The sequence below is a fragment of the Thunnus albacares genome, chromosome 5 (assembly GCF_914725855.1).
Source record: "Thunnus albacares chromosome 5, fThuAlb1.1, whole genome shotgun sequence".
NCBI lineage: Eukaryota > Metazoa > Chordata > Actinopteri > Scombriformes > Scombridae > Thunnus > Thunnus albacares.
In genome coordinates this window covers 31,988,753-32,007,604 of record NC_058110.1, presented here as the reverse complement: position 1 = coordinate 32,007,604, position 18,852 = coordinate 31,988,753, and the positions used below count along the sequence as shown (strand labels likewise).

Sequence of the window (18,852 nt, the reverse complement as noted above, 5' to 3'; positions counted from 1 at the left end):
AATGTTCAGCTCGTTTATATTCAGTCATGCTTTTATTTGGAAGGCGAGTCCTCCAAACAGGAAGTCGTGTTCCTCATTCAGCACACACACATGTTGGCTTTTCCCTCAGGGGCTCCTTTTTTTCCGGCGTGGTCAAATGACGTCACAGAGACAGCTGTTGCCAAAATGCTGTAAACATTTTTGGTTTGAGATCAAATTTATTTCATCTATAAATTTATCCAACAACAAAAAAACAACAACCAACATTTCCAGTCTGTCCTCTGACACCAGCTCACATAACACTCTCAAAACACAAAGTGCTCAAACACACAAACATACCACAGTGACCTCTCACCTCTTCAAAAATGACATTCATCAACATTTTTTCTGTACCAAAGTGGAGATATAATTCACGATGTTGAAACTAAAGCAGAATGACACCAACAGATCAAACCAACTCAAAATAAATCTTTTTAAAATGTTCCTATTCAAGAAAAACAAAACAACCTCTTCTATTTCTGCTACTACAACTATTAAACTACATTATTTCATCTTCTATTTTTATTTTTCTTTATCTACTGTACCTACACTGGTACTTGTGATTCTTCTGTTACATGAAGAACTCCTGTTTTCCTCAGTAATTTGGATCTTTGACCAATAGAAATAACTACAAAACATAACTTATAGTATGTTCTGCTTTCTGGTACAATGCTGAAAAAAATGACTCAATTGGACAAATATGTTTAACTGTTCACTTTGTGATTCAAACACCGTGATAATGAAAGTATCACTCACCCTTACTTACAGTTATAGGATGTGGTGAACAAATAACCTGCAAGGTCACAACTTCTTTCTTTCTTCTTCTTTTTCTTCTTCTTCTTCTTGTCCAAAACTTGCTCTGCTACAACAGCAGGGTGTCTATTTATTCTTCCCACAGCTTCAACTAGTTTTGCTACTACAGTACTTACCCCGTTACTACTACTGTTGCTACGACTACCAGTTCTTTTACTACTATAAGTAGTACTTGACTGTCGCTACTTATAGTCACACACTTCAATTTCAAAACACCAGTTGTGAAGTGCCACCACTTCAACTTCTTTTTTAAAAATGACCTCTAAATATATTCTCAATAAGTTTTTTTTTTCATAATAAAACACAAAGAGAGAGAGTGTTTCTCTCAGTATTGACTCAAATCCGGAGCAGATCTTTTCCTGTTTTGTCCCTACAGCACAAAAGTTCTAGTATGTGTTAAAACTTGATGGAAATTTGGAACAAAGCAGAGTTTGTTCCTTGTTATTTGTGCTTGAGTTCAGAGCAGCGCTGAGCTGATGAAACCACCTGCCGCTGATGCTGACTCCGGAGTGAAGAGCATCCTTCTTTATCTCCACGGAGAAACTTCGTCTCCAAACGCTTCTCCATCTCCGTCCACTACTTCTTCTTCTTGTGGAGGGGGTTGAGCCAGGAGAAGCAGAAACTGGGTCGACGGGGAGCCTCGCTGAGGGTGGAGGAGGAGGAGGAGGAAGAGGAGGAGGAGGTGGGGGAGGAGGGAGGGCTGGTCTGAGCAGGACTCCTAGTCTCAGTCTCCATCTGGAGCGAAGAGGAACAACAGATGATTTCACATAAAAATACAGGACTGTGAATTCTAAACTGAATATGCATTAGAATAAATGTCCCTGTTTTAGTGTCACCAAGCTGTTCATTTACTGTTCAAGCTGAATAAAACCACTGATTCTGACTTACCAGAGCTGTTGATTAGATAAGAAATCATTTACAACAATGTGAGAAAGCGTCCTACATATTATTATGACATTTTGAATTTTTATAATGAAATATCTTTGTTATCAAAGACTTTTCATAGATTTGCTAAAACCCAAGAACATAAAGCAGCTCTAACATGACATTTATTCCTTTACCTGACAGATTGTTCCTGCTCTCTTTACCCCTGATAAATCTACTGAAACTGAAATACTATAATAATAATAATAATAATAATAATAATAATAATAATAATAATAATAATAATAATGATATACTAATGAGAGGCTGAGTGTAACTGTAGATCTAAAATTTAAACACATTATAACACATTCAAAGAATGGCAAGTAGCTTTTTATCTTTTTTCCCCCACAAATTGTTCACAAAAAACAAATAATGTGTCTTGTATGTATTTATGAGATGATAATAATAACAATAAAGCCTTCACATTATGCATGCAATAGTAGATGCTGATATAAATCAATCCTATGAATGTTTATGAGATTTCTATGAGCATGCAAACAGAGCAGCCACCATCATCATCATCATCATCATGCAGCAGTGAGAGACTGATGTTAGCAAGAAAAACAAACAGTAAAAGTAAACAGATTAATTTAGTAATTTATTCAAAGTAATTTCTATTTCGTCATCATTTGTTTGATAAACTGTGAGCTGCCTTTTCTGATTGACTCTGAACTGTAGTTACACAGTTTCACCACCAGGTGTCAGGAGAGGCAAAGAGGAGCAAACTAAACTAATTGAGGTGAATTTGTGATTTTGGGTTATTGTATATAAATAAATTGACTTGACTGAACTACAGCTGTCAAGGTGCTGAAGGGACACTAAATAAATATACAGAAGAAAAAAATATAATAAGAAATATTTTTTATAGAAAACAGTTTTCAGTGGTATTTCAACTACTGTATTTTTATTTGACATTATAGTATTTTTCTGAATTTCTCTTATTATTATTATTATTATTATTATTATTATTATTATTATTATTATCATTATTATTATTATCATTATATTGTAGTAAAACATTTTTAAAATACTTTTTTATAGAAAAGTTTTCATTTCAACTATTGTATTTTTAGTTCCTGTATCACTGCAATTTATACAGTTTACTGTATTTCTTATTTAGCATCATAGTTTTTTTTTGTAAATGTCTTTTTTTATTATTATCATTTTACTAAAAGCACAGTATTGGCAGTATTTTGTAGCATTAATAACACACCAAACATTAATCAGCATCATTTTCATGCCGGCACACAAAACTTAGTTTAGAACGACACTCTTCTAAATCTGAAGCTCTACTGTAGACATCCTGTGTCGACTTCCTGGTGGAGCCAGCAGGCGTGTGTGTACCTGAGTTGTGCAACAGTGAGGATGGATGTGTCTCCTGCTGGTGTTATGTGCAAATGAAGCAGCCGATGTAAGCCCAAACCCTCTGCAGGATGACCAGGAAGGCCAGCAGGTAGAAGAACAGAGTGACAGCCTGGAGAAAGATGGAGGTGGGGGGGTGGACGAGAGCATGGAGGGAGGAGGAGAGGCAGAGAAAGAAGAGATGAAGAGGTAGAAATGGAGGAGGAGGGATGAAGAAACAGATGGAAAAAAGAGGATAAATTAAGGAAAGAGGTAGGAAAGAAAAATGGAGAAGAAGTAGAAGGAATTTGTGAGATTATGGAAGCAGTTAGAAGAAAACAAGGTGATAGAAAATATAATGCAGGAAAGGAGAAATTGAGGAGAGGAAGGAATTGCATAGAATAAGGAGAGAGAGGGGAGTAGAGATGGAGAGAAACAAGAGAAAAAAGTAGAGGAAAAACAGAAAAATGGAGGAGTGATGGACAGTACATGAAGATGAAGGCAGATCGAGATAGAAAACAAGAGGGTTGAGGAATCAGAACAATGGAAGATGGAAAATGGAGGATAATGATGGAAAATTGGAGGAGATTGGCAGAGGAATTGAAAAAGAAGAAGAGAGATGGAGTGATGATGCATCAAAAAATGACTAACACTGAAAACTGCGGAGAGGAGGAAGGAAGGACGACTCTTTTCTGGACTCACACAGGCACTCTTTCAGTTTGACCAGGCCCTGATGGCCTTGTAATTAAAGTTCTGGTTCGTGTCCATCTGTCTCTTCCCTCGTTTCCTCTCGTCTCTCAACTATAAAAGCATAAAATTCTCCAAAATAATGATGATAGAAATAAAAAAGAATGTCATGAATTCAGGTGGAAAGACAGATCTAGCTTTTCACTGACATCTGATTAACTATTTTGGGGTTACTACGACTTTTGGGACAATGCATGTTTGGGATACTATATTTTTTTTGTTTAATAGCAGGAATGAGCCTTCATCCTCTCCTCCTCCTCTCCACTCCAACTGTATTTTCCAACATGACAACAACACTGTGACCCAAGTGAAAGTGCTGAAGCAGTTTCATCCAAGATGCAAAAGTGACTCTTGCAAAAAAAACATCATCAACAGCAACAACAAAGAAGAAGAAGAAGACAATGTGGAGGTGTGGCCACATCAGCAGGTGGGTGGACGGTGACAGAGCCTGGTCGATGATGATGAGGATGATGAAGATGATGGTAAAACCAGACAACACTGACCTGGAGAGAGACACAGGAGGTTATTTTCCCCTCATTTTCAGCAACACTCATTTCCATTTTGGGGTTAAAATCTTCGGGCCGCTCGCTGTTCTTCCCGTCGTCCTGTTTGTTTTCTGTAAATTCTGAATCACTGACCTCAAACTCTGCATCCTTGTCTGTCTGTTTTAAGCCGTTTGTCGTCTCCCCGCCATGATCTACTACATCCGAGCTGTCATTTTTCTGTTCAGAGACATCCGCCTTTGTAGCTAAATCATTCTCCAGCACTTCACTTCTTTCATCAGACGTTAAACTTCCTTGTATGAGACCTTCAAAGTTACCCTCTCCCATCTCTGAGATTCCTTCCTTCAGCTCCAAAGCATCTTTCAAGCCTAAAATATCTTCTTCAGGTTGCTCTTTCTCTTCTGCATGCTCTACCTGACTACAACGGAGCTCAAAGTTGTCTTTGTTCATCCCTAAACTACCTCTCTCTGGCACGGGATGAGTCTCCTCTAGTAGAATGGATGTTAGACTCTCATTATTATCAGGAAAACTACCATCTTTAAGCTCAAAACTACCCTCTGTACCAGGCAGGCACACCCAGCCCTGCATATCCTCCTCCTCCTCCTCATTTTCCTCCTCCATGATACCAGCTTCTCCTGTTCGCCTGGTTGTTTGCACTTTGGGAACAGGTGTCAAAGCACCGTCCGGCTCTAAAGGCTTCATCTGGGGTTGAGATTCAGTAAGCGGGGGTGTAGTTTGAGAAGGGTTTTCTGACTGCTGTGGGGGTTGAGGGAGAGGAAGGTACGGCTGAGGGTGAAGCTGAGTGGAAAGTGGGAGCTGTTGGGGCTGCAGGTGGGTTAAAAGGTCAAGTCCAAGGGGAGGTTGTTGGGAGTAAGACATACTTTGTTCCAGGGTCGGAGCCTGAGTTTCAGACAGGAGCTGAGAGTCCTGCATCCATGGAGGTTGGATTTGGGCCTCAGGAGGGGAATCCATAGCTGGTTGTGGTGAGCTCATCATCTCCTCTGTATCATAAATCATTTCTCCAGAATCTGGGCTAACCCTGCTCCAGCTGCTGGGTTTGTACCAGCCGGGGTAAAATGTAGCACCAGTTTCCTCTTTCATCTGCATTTCTTCTTCTTCTTCTTCATGCTGAGCATCTCGTTTTCCATCAGTCTCTCTCTGTGCATCACGCTCTGACTCTCCCCCCTCACACTGATATATAAAGGAAGACAGTTGAAGGAACATGCAGAAGATTTTGCACATTTTAGCCCATTTACCACGACTCACTATTTTCCAATTTATAGAAGTTTTTAGATTGATTTCCATCCTTCCAGCCTGTTTTTGGTTTGGTTCAACTTGTAGAGACTTAAAAACAGTCGTTAGCGCTTAATGTTCAGACACTGGATCTTCAAACATTGTCACTGACCAAATCAGTAGCTTTTAGCAGTGGAGCTTCACTTACTGGTGACTGAGAGCGCCGTAGTCAGCTCTGTGTGATGCACAGTATGTTACTTCCATATTAAAAGCTTAATAAAATACCATGAAAGCTACTGAAACAATCATGATGTGAAAACTGTCCCATATATTTGGCTGCTGAGCTATTAACATTATATTCTGCGATGGTGGAATGAGCTTCAGCTCCACATGGTCTGCTGACTCTCTTGTTGCATTCAAGAAACACCTGCAACATCACTGTCTGCCACGGTGTCTTCTTTATGCCACCACTAGGGGGCATTGAAGTCAGACATTTTCAAATGCTACACATAGTGGCTTTAAGTTATTTTCATAGTTCAGTGGTAATCCAGTTGTGAGCAGGAACTGTTTTCATGTAATCCATGATTCATGTTATCCTTTTGTCTGCATCCATAATTATTTTCCTGTTTGTCCACTGAATCTGAGTCCATTAATGACATGAAGTTTGGAAGCCGATAATCAATCCTCAGAAGTCTTTGAACGCACCACCGTGGCTCCCTGTGATGGATTACTTGCATCACACTTGGATTAATTGAAACCAGAAGGTGCGTGAAAGGTAAGAAATCAGTCTAAAATCATAATAATTTGTAAAATGTATAATTTTCCATGTTTTGGAAAATGGTTTAAAGGGCTCAGAGGTCCTTTAAAGTGTTCGAGAAAGTGAGGAATGTGAGCTGTGAGAGACTGAAGGGTAGAAAGCTGTAAGTGTTTAAAGATGTGCTGAAAGAAGATTTATTCATTTTCACACATTTAACAGTTTATCTGTCAGCTGAAACTAATTTCCAATCAACACATGTCATCTCAAAATAGCTGTTATATAATTAACACTTACAGGTTAACAGTTTGATGGGTTGAACTTGTGTTATCTGTGTGTTATTGAACTCATTTCCACAAAAAAAAATACTTTCTGGTGGTTGACAAAGATGTAAAATAAGAAGTTTTTAAGCTCATAGACGTGATGTGGTTCTGTACCTGTTGTGTGCTCATTCCCTCGTCTTGTTCACAGACGTTTCCGTCCTTAACAGGTTCGGGAGTCGCATATTCCTCCACTTCTCTTCGAACCTCCACCTCCTCCTCCTCCTCCTCCTTGTCCTTCATCTGACCCGATCCTTCATTGTTCAAGTCCAGCTCAAGCTCCGGCTGCAGAACTGCACCAGCAGGCTCCACAGAGTCCATCACCGGACTTGGAGCTGTTTCTGGTGCAGCTGCCTGTACTGGTTCCACTGGTGGGGAAACCAGCTCTGGGATCGGCTCTCTGATAGAGTCCAGGTTCTGGATGGAGGTTTCCTGAAGGGGTGTTGGTTCTGCGTTCTGCAGAGAGAGTTCATTGGGTTCTTCTGGCTCTGGTTCAATCTCTGGTTCTTCAGGAACATCTTCTTCATCTGAAGAGAGACAATAAAACCTGATGAAGCTGAATGTGTGTTTGTTGTTTATGAGACATTTAAAAACGTTCAGGAGAACTTTCACTGTAAATAATGAAGGTATTTTAACAACATTTAACTGCATTTCAGGACTAAATTCACATTCTGCAGTGTTTTTGTGTTGATCAGTTTTTGACATTTAGACACTTAGTTAAAAAGTATTAAATAATAAGATCTTTATCAAACTTTATTCATAAACTTTATGGATGACAGTAACATCAACAGGTCTCAGGGGTGAACAATGTTGTGATTGACTTTGTTTGAGTATGCAATGTTTTGAAAGATGAGTTTTGCAAAATGAACCAAACTTCACAGCGTTCCACCCAATCGATGTCAAGCTATTTTATAAAGGACTAAAAATAAACCTCATGGTGGTGCTAGAGGAAAAGTCAGATGATCAACCGAGTCAGTAGGCTGAATCCTCTGGGGATCATGAACGTCTGCACATTAAATTCATAGCGATCCATCCAAAGGTTGTTGAGATATTTCAGTCTGGACCGACTGACCAGCAGACATCACCATCCCAAGAGCCATTGCTCTAGCCACTAACACAGCTAAAAAAGATGTTAATAATGTTGTTTTGTATGTGAAGTATTTATGGTGATATATAGGTCAAAGTCACGTGACTGATCAAAGGACTGTATATGCAAAGAAATTCTGGTGAAGGCGAGAGAGCTGGAAATGTTTGCTGATTAAAACGTGGTGTTGCTGCAGAACAGTTACGTAATGATTTAAGTTTAATGGACTTACAGTGAAGGTCACACCGTGTGTCCGTTCACATAACTAAAAACAGGAATGTCTTGAAATCCATCAGAGTTTTTCTTTTAAATCAAAGTGGCAGGACGAGAACATCTGACCAGCATTCATTGAATCCTTGATACTGATCAGTTAATCTGTCAACTCTGTTGTATTTTAATAATTTTGTTTATTTGAGCAGGAACCAGCTTACTCGTTGGCTCTTTATTTACTGCAGCTACCAACTATTTTTGGATTGGACTCAGACCTCACATCTCCAAACAGATAATGTTACTTAGTTTTTATTGCATCCACACTCTTGTTTCTGGCAGGCAGTATTACAGTTCAGGCTTTATAACAGCAAACATTTTCTGTCGTCTACTTTAAATAATTCAACCACTTTTTCTTTTTTCTAAGTAGTAACATTTTTACAAAGTGAAAATTCAGCTGCTTCTTTCATCTCTTAAAAGGTAAAATTGCATTTTTCTTTGAGATTTTGCTGCAGCTAAACTTCCTCCAATGCAAATGAATTGGAAATATGAAAAAATACACTTATAAACTTATAAAAAATAAAGTGTCTAAGTGGTTTCCCAGCATTGATGTCTTTTCTTACCTTTGATGAAGTCTATGTTCTTCAGAGCGCTCTCCTGTCTGCTAAAGTTAAATGTGTAGTGGCTCATATTCTCATAACCTGGTCTAAGCGTCTCCGCTGGACAGGAGCTGGTCGCTGTTATTACTCTGAGAAGAGAGAGGAAAGTTCAGAGGAAGAGGAAGAGGAGAGAAGGAAAAGAGGTAGAAAGAGGTTTGGGGAGTAATGAAATAAAGAAGAGAAAAGAAGGGAGGTGAAGTTAGGAGGACAAGGGGCGAGACAGAGAAGAAAATCCCAAACTACATCATAAAAGTTAAGCACACTTAAGTATCCTACACAAGAGTATTTAATCACATAATACACAACATATACAGTATATCTAGTCAGATTACTCACTTTGTGATCAGCTCTCTTGAATTCTGAGGTGAGGATGAGGACGGGTGGAGAAAACAGAAGAAGTGACTCAAGATTATAACATACTGGATCAGTTTTAAATTATCCTGCAAATATCTGAGTAAACTCTTAAACACACATATGACAAACTGAAAAAGGACAAAACATCAATCTCACAAACATACCGTGAAGAGAAGAAAAACAGGAACAAAACACTTAAAAAATTCAAAAGTAGTCTGAACTACCGCTGGGCAATATATTGATATTATATCGATATTGTGATATGAGACTAGATAACGTCTTAGATTTTGGATATCGTAATATCTTGATATGGCGTAAGTGTTTTAAAGGCTGCGTTACAGTAAAGTGATATAATTATCTGAACTTACCAGACTGTTCTAGCTGTTCTATTATTTGCCTCTACCCACTTCATCATTATATCCACATTACTGATGATTATTTATCTGAAATCTCATTGTGTAAATATTTTGTGAAAGCACCAATAGTCATCCCTACAACACTGTCGCAATATCAATATCGAGGTATTTGGTCATCCAGCCCTACTCTGAACCTCTGATGATGCTGAACTATTCTGCAACTTGCTTTTTCATCCAAAGACATCCATTTCACTTAAAATTGTATCAGCAGTTTCTTGCTCTAACTTAAAAGGGAACAATTTACATATCAAAGTGTGTTTCGAGGTGTTGGGGATAGTGCTGCTGCATAGGTGAAGAAGGTTGTATAAAGTGTTTAATGGCTCCAGAAGGAGCTGTGTGAAACCAGATCAATTCAGAAATAAGTGAGGTTACCAGGTCCAAACTATTAATTGTCTTTAAACATTGCAGGTTGATTATCTTTAAGAGAAACCGATGGTGTTAATACATGAGAGACACAGTTATGGGGCTGAGATTTATGGAAGATTGAAGATGCTTAAATAAAAATAAATCGAACAATGAAATGAAGTGAAACTGATAATGTATTTCCCTTTCATGTATGAATTTACTGTCATAATTAAATTAATGAATTAAATGAAATGAAATGCTCTGATTGGACAGTTGATTGTGTTTAATTTTGGCATGAGCAGAGCCTCCCAATCTCAGAAAAGAAAAAGCTCCTCGTGAAAACAAACAACAGCGTTTTGTATCTAGTATCTGTTCTCTGCTGGACATCAATTCACCTCTTCACTTTGTTTTCTGTGTTGATTTTAATGTGGCATGAAAAGTTCATGTCACAATGAAAAGCAATTCATTATTTTTCTTAATAACAAAAAGCTTAATAATGACAGTAACTTGAATGACTGCGTTTTGTGTTTCACTTTATTCTGTCGTTTGATTTGTTATAATTTAACCTAAAGGTCACTGTGTTATATATATCTGTTCCTCGACTACGTCACGATATTCTTGTCCAAAACATTTAGTAAACTGAACACTGGTGCTTAGAAACAACCTGAACAAAAGCAGCCATGTCCGGCTCCTCCATGCTGCTCATCGCGCTCTCCACCAGCTTGTTGTTGGCCTCCATGCTGTCTCCGTAGCAACGCGCCAGCGCCTGGACGTGGTTTGTCTTCTCTTCCTGCTCCGAGCTGATTCGCTGTGCCATCGCCTTCAGGGAGACGATGCAAAGATGATGATGATGATGATGATGATGATGATAATACTTCTACTACTGCTTCTACTCACATTATTTTTCATGTATTGCACAAGATCTTTACATATATTCTCATATATTTACCATATTCTACAAATGTAAAATACATGAGTACATCCACATATTGAAATGTAGTTTTTATGTCACTAGAGGTTCATTTTCTCCCACTGCTACTACTGTCATTGCTATTACAACTGCTATATGTCAACTTAATTGGTGTATGTGTGCTATAAGCTGTATTTGTGTACTATAAGTGATATAATATGGTGTATGTGTGCTATAAGCTGTATACGTGTACTATAAGTGATATAATATGGTGTCTGTATAGTACAAGTTGAAGGCAGTCTGAGTATCCGACCTTGCGTTTCTCCTCCAGGATGGAAAACATGTGGCTGAACTTGTCACACACACTCTGTTTCTGAGTCTTACAGTTTTCCTACAGAAGGCAGAGCAGAGATTAATGAACACAAACACAATGTATGTTTCAGCGTTGAATGTTTTCACACTTTATATGAATTAAATTTTGTACGTGTGACACTACAGCATACATAAAACAGTGTTATTACTTCACAGACAGACTTTACAAACAGAGATCCTTCCAGGTTTCAGCAAATCAGGATTAAGACCTTTTAAAGATATTTTTAGGATCACCTGGGATTTAATTTGAGATTAATTGAGAAGCCGTGATCACAAAAAAGGCTACTTATGATTAAAGTTAGAGTAGATAAATTAAATTTAAACCATTCAAAAATGAGTTTTGTGGATCTGTTACTTCACTCGGCTGCTCTTCTCCTCTCTTCACCTTATATCTGAGTTAAAGGCGTCTATTTGTGACATCACAACTAGTTTGGAGCCAATCGTGGTCCAGTATGCATCTTACACAAGGTTACTATGGAAACACTCACCTCTATGTTCCTGCAACTCTCCTCCAGATCATTGATCAAAGCCTGGACTTTGTCATTGGCTGTCACCAGAGAACTGATTCCTTCATTCAGCTCATCCTGAGAAACAAATAAACTTGATTTTTGTTTTTTTTAAAAGGTTGCAGTTAATAATAATTAATTAAAGTCGCTCAGTTTTACATCTTAATCTCGATCAATCGTCAACACAATACTTTTAAGACAGGGTCACTTCTCTATCAGTTACTCTTCAGTGATTTTCAGATGTTGGACATTTATTACTAATCATCTTGTTGCATTACTGTTAAGGGGTGTAGTGTTGCATTATTTATTATGATAATATGATTTAAAAAGCTTGCATTAGCACATACAACCACTAACATGACAACTACTGAACTCTGATTTCCATAGTAGAAATTTCAGGTAGGAAAAATACACCTAAAAATGTGGTATATTTTGAATATTCAGAGTAAAATAGGTGTAACACAAAGGTACTAGAACATGAAAACAACACTGGTATCACTTTACTTATATATACAGTTTTGGCAAAATGTTCAAAAAGAGATAACGTTGATCTTGGGTATTACTTTGACTCTGAAACCAGAACTTTTTATTCTTGGTAGAACAAACCATATGAACATTTGGATTATCTATTAAAGACTTTACTTTCTGATGGCTAAGAAATTGATCACAGTCTGCAGCTTCCAGATACAGTACAGTGGACAGAAAGGATTAAGTTGGTTTATTTCATTTATTTCACTGCAAAGCTGGACAGATGGGCATCGTTTGTACAGGCCATACCAGATTATGTAATTAAGAGTAAAAAGCACCTCTGTTTTTTATTTTTGTTTGTTTGTTTTTCCTTCAACATACCTCATTTCATATATTTCTACTAAATACACAAGATAATCTCCAATTATCTGTCTGTCTGTATTGAACCTTGTCCCTGACTCCTCAGCCTCTCCCCTCTGTCTTACTGCATTTATTAGCACATGAGCTACAGATGACTTGAAATGCAGAAAATCCTTTTTTCTAATCCAGAGATTCTTTTGAGGTACCAGGCATTCACTCAGCATCCTCATCCCCTTCAACCCCCTCAGCCCCCCCAGCAACCCCAGCATCCTTATCTCCTTCAACCCCCCCAGCATCCTCAGCTCCCTCAGTATCCGTAGTCCCCTCAAAACTGCAAGTTACATTCTAATAACATAGATCAATTGATTTACAGCCGAAAAAGTTACTGCAGATGAAATATTTTCAAGAACAACAAAGTCACAGTAATAGTATAATTGTAGTTGTAATGTAGTCAGTGATGCATGATGTCCAACTTAGTGGACAGATGATTAATCGTCATTTTCTTCCAACATGAAATCAATACTTGGAAATTTTAACAGCTGTATTACTCCTTGGTTTTTACTTGATGATACAAAATTTTATTTACCTGCAAGGGTCTACTACCATAGAAGCATTGGTAAGATATTCCTGAGCCATTGAGCCTTTCTTTGTTTTGAGAAATTTGTGTTGCGCTTACAAAGGCCGGCCAGTGGATGGCAGTGTATTGGATGACACACTAGAGTCCGCTGTGTTGGCTGATGTGCAACTATACCATTAAAACCCCATGCATATATAAGAAAACAGCTTTTGAATAGCTGTACACTGTACTGACCACTATGCATGAAAGGGTTAAATAAATGTAACAAATGTACTAGTATGACTCTTTAAAGATCTATTTCCATTCCCAACACATCAGATGAACTCTTTTCCCGCATGCATAGTCACTCAACACACACCATTATAGAGTGTTTATACCTTCTGCTGCTGGTAGATGTCTGTCAGCGGAGCCACCCGACACGACTGATGAGCCCCGAACACTTTACAGAGGGAACAGGTGGGAACCTGGCAGGTCAGACAGTAGATGTTCATCTTCTCACCTTCATGGTCTGGACACTTCACCTTAGCAGGAAGTGTAGAAGGAGGGAGAGGGCTGGAGGGAGAGACAGAAGAAATGCCAGGTCTTTAAACACATGTATGTGCTGTCATGATTTTTTTTATTTGCAATCATTACCCTCCCTGTTTCTCTTCACCTTGGGGCGTTGTTGTTGTTGCTGATTTCCTGCTTGTAGACATCGATGATGTTCTCCACCAGCAGGTTTCGTTGCAGGCCGTAGACGCCGTGGCGATCCAGCACCACTTCATGTCTGCAGGACGGACACCGGAAACGACCGCTGTTCACCTGCATGGTGGTGCGAGCCTGGAACAGGGACGGCTGCACAGAGAGATTCATAATAATAGAAAATGCTGTAAATATAAATATAACAGTGATAGTTTCTCAGCTGTGCTCTTCAGCATAACCTTTGACCTTCTCCATGACTGCCTTTCAACACCCCAACAGTTGGAGTTTGTTGGTGTATAACACAGCTGCATGCTGGGATTTCAATAATTAGCAACAGTGTTAATCTTCAGTAAAGAGTCACCGGTGAAGAATGTGTAAAATCTTCTAAATGTCTCCCTGGGTGAAGTCAGAGCTGGTTCAGGACGGGTTACTGGGCAAGAACCAGTCCTGGGAGATCCCCTGTTCACCGTCCAGCACATAAACACACTGAAGCTCACCGGGCTGCAAACACTCATCAAGCACCCAACGTTTAACTCTCCTCGTCTGTATATCAAGTAAAAATAAACCAGCAGCCTCTGTCGCCCTCACTCACACTGCTGTCATTTTGTACATCAAAGTGATGCACACTTATCACAAAGAGCAAAACAAGATCTCATCACATTTTGCTAAGTGAGCATGAATCCTGAAAAATAATGTGATTATGCAGGGACGTTCAGGTATACTTTAAAAAAAACTAATCTAAAGCTGCATTTATCAGTTTTTGACAACTATGAGGCAAAAGAAGTCCAAACAAAACTAATAGTAGAGTGTGGAGAGATTGTCAATCAAACATATATATTGTATATGCTGTAAGGTCCTGATAAGAGGTCTAATCAGGGAAGATAAATAAAAACATTTGTGGGGATCCACTGTTGCGTCGAGGCTTTAAATTGTTACGTTTCAGATACTTTCCTTCATGCTTTTTCCATGTCGACCTGCTGAGTGTATCTAATGTAAACTTCCTGCTGTTGGAAATCATATTTCTGTAATTTGACCAAAAAATAATTACAAATTAGAAACAAACTGTATTTAAAAATGAAGAGAGAGAGAGAGAAAGCTTCACATTTACTATATTTGGCCCTAGCAATAGCTAGCTTGAATTCAAGCAATAATATTTACTGCTACCATGATTACTAATTAACTTGAAAACTTTTTGATCCATCTAAAGTTCAGATTTAACCCTCCTGTTGTCCTCGGGTCAATTTTGACCCGGGAGGACAACAGGTATCATTATGTGCTGTCATCAAAAAAATTGAAATGGTTTCAAAACAGTATCCTGACTAAGAAGTTATGAATTATTGTAACTATAGTTGAGATCAGAGGTAAATATGTTGATGGATTATTGCAGACTGGTTTATGTGAAAGTTTAGTCAGGGTACTGTTGTCCTCCCGGGTCAAAATTGACCCGAGGACAACAGGAGGGTTAGAGAAATGGTTTATTGATGGAAAAAAAACACATTTGCTTTCTTTATGAGAGCGAGAAAGTCTATACCATTCACATGTCTGTGTAGAGCTGGAGCTATTAGTGCTATTAGTTTAGCTTAGCATGAAGCAGGGGGAAACATCTTTATATTATCTACACATTTACATACATAGTTCAAAATGGCACCATATGAATAAGGTCAAATAAGTATCCAAGGCCTCAGCAGTCAGTTGGTGCTTCAGACAAGAAGATAGACACATGGATGGATAGTTCGACAGATAAGGACAGTAATATAAAAGAAGAGATCACAAGAGAAAACAGGAAGGGCAGAAGTGGAAACAGATTAGAGGAGTGAGAGTTGGGGAAACAGAGGGACAGATAGATGAGTGAAGAAAAGGACAGATGAGCAGAGAGACTGACGGAGGGTTAGAGGGCTAAAGCGTCCTGAAATAGTGGCTTTTAATCAGCGTCAGCTGCTGCTGGGCCTTACGGAGGGATCAGAGCTGCTCAGGCAGCGGCTGGTAGAGAGACAAACACTGAGGCCTGAAGGCTCAAACAGACACCTGGTTTCAATTAGAATCTGTGTTGGGGTTTTTTAATGTGAAATATAAAAATCATTGGCTCAGCTTGAATTCATGTTGGTTACAAAAAAGAAGAAAAAGGTATAAAAACATTCAAACAAACTGCTTAAACCACCTCTGGACCAGCTGCCCATCTGTACACTCACTGTATTTAAGAAAATATTAAAGGGACAATCCATCTATTTTATATAGGAAACTCATTCTACTAGTTCTAGGAAGCACTAGTCAGCCTGTGAAAAATGCTGGATAACGTCTTCTGTGGCTCTGGAGGAACTTTAAAGTCCAATCACATACATGCAAGCACACATTCTTGGACTACTCTGTAATGTAACACTCTGTTTCTACTGTTTACTTCACGCAATCGTCTCAACAAAAGATGAAATAATTGCTGAACCATGATAGTTTTCCAGAGTCAAAATAAAATCCTGTCTCATAGTATTTTAAACCACTCTGCTGTGTTTGGGTCGGTTACTGTAACTGCAGCTTGTTGCCTTCTGAACACTACTGTAATAAAATAACTCCTAATCGTGTCATAGTGATGTCATTGAGATGATCTCTGTCTGGAGACTTTGGAGAATTTATAGCAGAAAGCCTTAGTAACAACCTGGAGGAGGGGACTATTTTACGATATTACTTCAGGGAAAAATAATGTTCTTCAGCTCTTATGTTCACTCCTCTTCTATTAACCCTCCTGTTGTCCTCGGGTCAATTTTGACCCGGGAGGACAACAGTATCCTGACTAAACTTTCACATATACCAGTCTGCCATAATCCATCAACATATTTTCCTCTGATCTCAACTATAGTTAAAATAATTAGTAATTTCTTAGTCAGGATACTGTTTTGAAACCATTTCAATTTTTTTGATGATACCTGTTGTCCTCCCGGGTCAAAATTGACCCGAGGACAACAGGACGGTTAAACGGCTGTACAGAACATAATGGGAATCGAGAACTTTTCTGGAACTTTATTTCTCAGCTTTACACAACCTGTCAGACTAGCAACAGCAACAACATTTCTGACTGCAAAACTCTTCTTCTACGCTTTTATAGTCTAGGTCAACATTACAGAGAAAATATTGTACAAATGCATTTCCCATTTTCTTACTCAGGAATAGTAGGATCCAGTGTTTTGGGAGTTTGACACACAAAAATGTGGATATCTCGGCTTCTGCTGCTTTGATTTTGACTATTTGTTTTATAATCTGTTTTTTGAAAGTCCCTCAGACTTCATGAACTTTCTGGAGGTGCAACACTAAATCACTGGACTATCCCTTTAATCCTGAGCCCCCGCACTTCAAATGCAAATCTGGATCTATTATTTGCTAACCATGAACCGACAATAAGACAGTTTGACTCGGGAATCTGTTAATATTAATCCTAATCTTTGGTTTAATGAGCCTGAGACGACTTCAAGAGAGAGGACATTACTCATGATTAGAGAGATTCAAAGTTGAGGAAAAAGGGAAGTCCAGCTGTTTAGGAGAAGCTATTGATGGCAGACTGAGCTGAAACATTATGAGATGGAAAAACTGTTTGAACTCAGGTGGGAGGGGAGGAGAGGATTTGCTGGGGGATCAGTGTCAAAGGTTACGACACTGAGCATGACAGCGGGGGCAGAGTCTATTAGGTTTCCTTCTCACATACCAAGCACATGCAAATACACATCGGGACATGCACAAAACACACGAGTAAAGTATGTTCTGTTCTCATCTAGTGGAAAAATATGTGTGTGCATTCGTGTGTGTTTTGTTGATCCAACAGTCAAATCCTGGTTTGGAGGACATGAGGTTCAGAAGGATTGCAGGTTTGGAAACAACTGCAGTAAAGCTTCACATGTCAGAACAGACTCCACATAAATGTTCTTAGGTTCTGCTGTAACTGTCGTACAGTTAAAATTGAATCTTTACACTCACAGGAAGAAAAGTCATGTGCAGGTCGTTATTATATCAAGAGCAGCAACCTTGGATTCAGATAAGAAGCCTCACTGATGTATGAGTCTAACATGAAGACACACGTTTCATTATTTTTACTGTAGCAGTGTGGCTCAGTGGATGGTTTCTTGGTCCAATCTTTGGTCCAGATTGAAATATCTCAGTATTGAATGGATGATTTTTTGCCTTTATTTGATACTCAAAAGTGCAAAGAGAGGAAACATCAGTAGAGAGACGAGTGTGACCTGCAGCAGGTCCACAGTTAGAATCAAACTGCAGACGTTGCTGTTATGTGGTACGAGTCTAAACCAGAAGGCTAACAGGGTTCCCCTCGCTATGAAATGTTATACACACGTTAACATTCATGTTCCTGCCCACTTTCCTCTAGCACCACCATGAGATTAACAGTTTTGGTTTTAAGTGAAATGTCTCAACAACTTTCACCTCAGTTGCAATGAAATTTGGTACATTAGACAATTAAACACTTGACCAAATACCTGAAAAACCAACAACATTCTCATCAGACTCAGCTGTTCTCTGTGTTTAGTCTTAATTAGCGGGTTAGCATGCTAACTAAGACAGTGAACATGGTAAACTTTACATCAGCATGTTAGGATTCACATTGCAAGCATGTTATCATGCAGATATTAGCATTTAGCTCATTACTAAGCTCACTACAGCCTCACAGAGCCGGCAGCATGGCTGCCGACCTTCAGTCTGTACGAGTAGTTAATGCTCTCTCGGCTCTGCTTGCCAGCACATTGTTCCCACTTTTACTGTGTACCTCAGAGCAGATACCAACATAGTTTCCTGGCAGAGCTGGTGAACACCTGCCTTTGATGATTAAAGCATCACGTAGAGGTATCATTGATTGGAACAGAAATAGTGTGCATGATATAAACGGGTATTAGAAGTGGCTTTATGTAGAACGGCCCATGTCAGAGCTTTACAGTATGTTTTATATTGTTGGATTATTATTATTATGTGTAATGTAAGCAGCATTTTATTTTGCAGCTGGTGGAAGATAATCTGATGTATTCCATGAATTATTGAGCAAATTAATAAATAAAAATGTATCATACTGTGTTTACAAGCTTGTTGTGTGTTTTATATGTAAAATATTAAAAGTTAAAATTGTCTAAAAGTTGATATGAAGATGGTCACACACACATTAACACATAAACACACTGAACAATAGCAGCAAATGTAGGTCATGGCAGGTGTTTTACATGTACATGAGCAAACCAGTTAAACATCCACACGTCCCAGTTTAGACACTGAT

At 38.7% G+C, this 18,852-nt stretch overlaps 2 protein-coding genes across 2 annotated transcripts in view; both read right to left on the bottom strand.

Moving 5' to 3' along the window:
* Positions 1 to 177: 177 nt before the first annotated feature.
* Positions 178 to 18,852, bottom strand: part of trim101 (tripartite motif containing 101) — a 21,410-nt gene continuing 2,735 nt past the window's right edge. The window contains exons 3-12 of the mRNA XM_044352444.1: positions 13,567 to 13,748; positions 13,292 to 13,466; positions 11,492 to 11,587; positions 10,945 to 11,022; positions 10,386 to 10,541; positions 8,943 to 8,965; positions 8,571 to 8,695; positions 6,774 to 7,183; positions 3,103 to 3,232; positions 178 to 1,566 (exon numbers count right to left, since the gene is read on the bottom strand). Of these exons, the coding sequence (XP_044208379.1) occupies positions 3,146 to 3,232; positions 6,774 to 7,183; positions 8,571 to 8,695; positions 8,943 to 8,965; positions 10,386 to 10,541; positions 10,945 to 11,022; positions 11,492 to 11,587; positions 13,292 to 13,466; positions 13,567 to 13,748 (1,332 nt within the window). The 3' untranslated portion in view covers positions 178 to 1,566; positions 3,103 to 3,145. The remainder of the gene's footprint in view (positions 1,567 to 3,102; positions 3,233 to 6,773; positions 7,184 to 8,570; positions 8,696 to 8,942; positions 8,966 to 10,385; positions 10,542 to 10,944; positions 11,023 to 11,491; positions 11,588 to 13,291; positions 13,467 to 13,566; positions 13,749 to 18,852) is intronic.
* LOC122982854 lies at positions 3,270 to 6,767 on the bottom strand. Its single transcript, XM_044352446.1, has 2 exons — positions 4,485 to 6,767; positions 3,270 to 4,349 (listed from the first exon to the last, which is right to left on the bottom strand). The coding sequence occupies exons 1-2, from the start codon at positions 5,652 to 5,654 to the stop codon at positions 4,215 to 4,217; spliced, it is 1,305 nt and encodes a 434-aa protein (XP_044208381.1). The 5' UTR covers positions 5,655 to 6,767; the 3' UTR covers positions 3,270 to 4,214.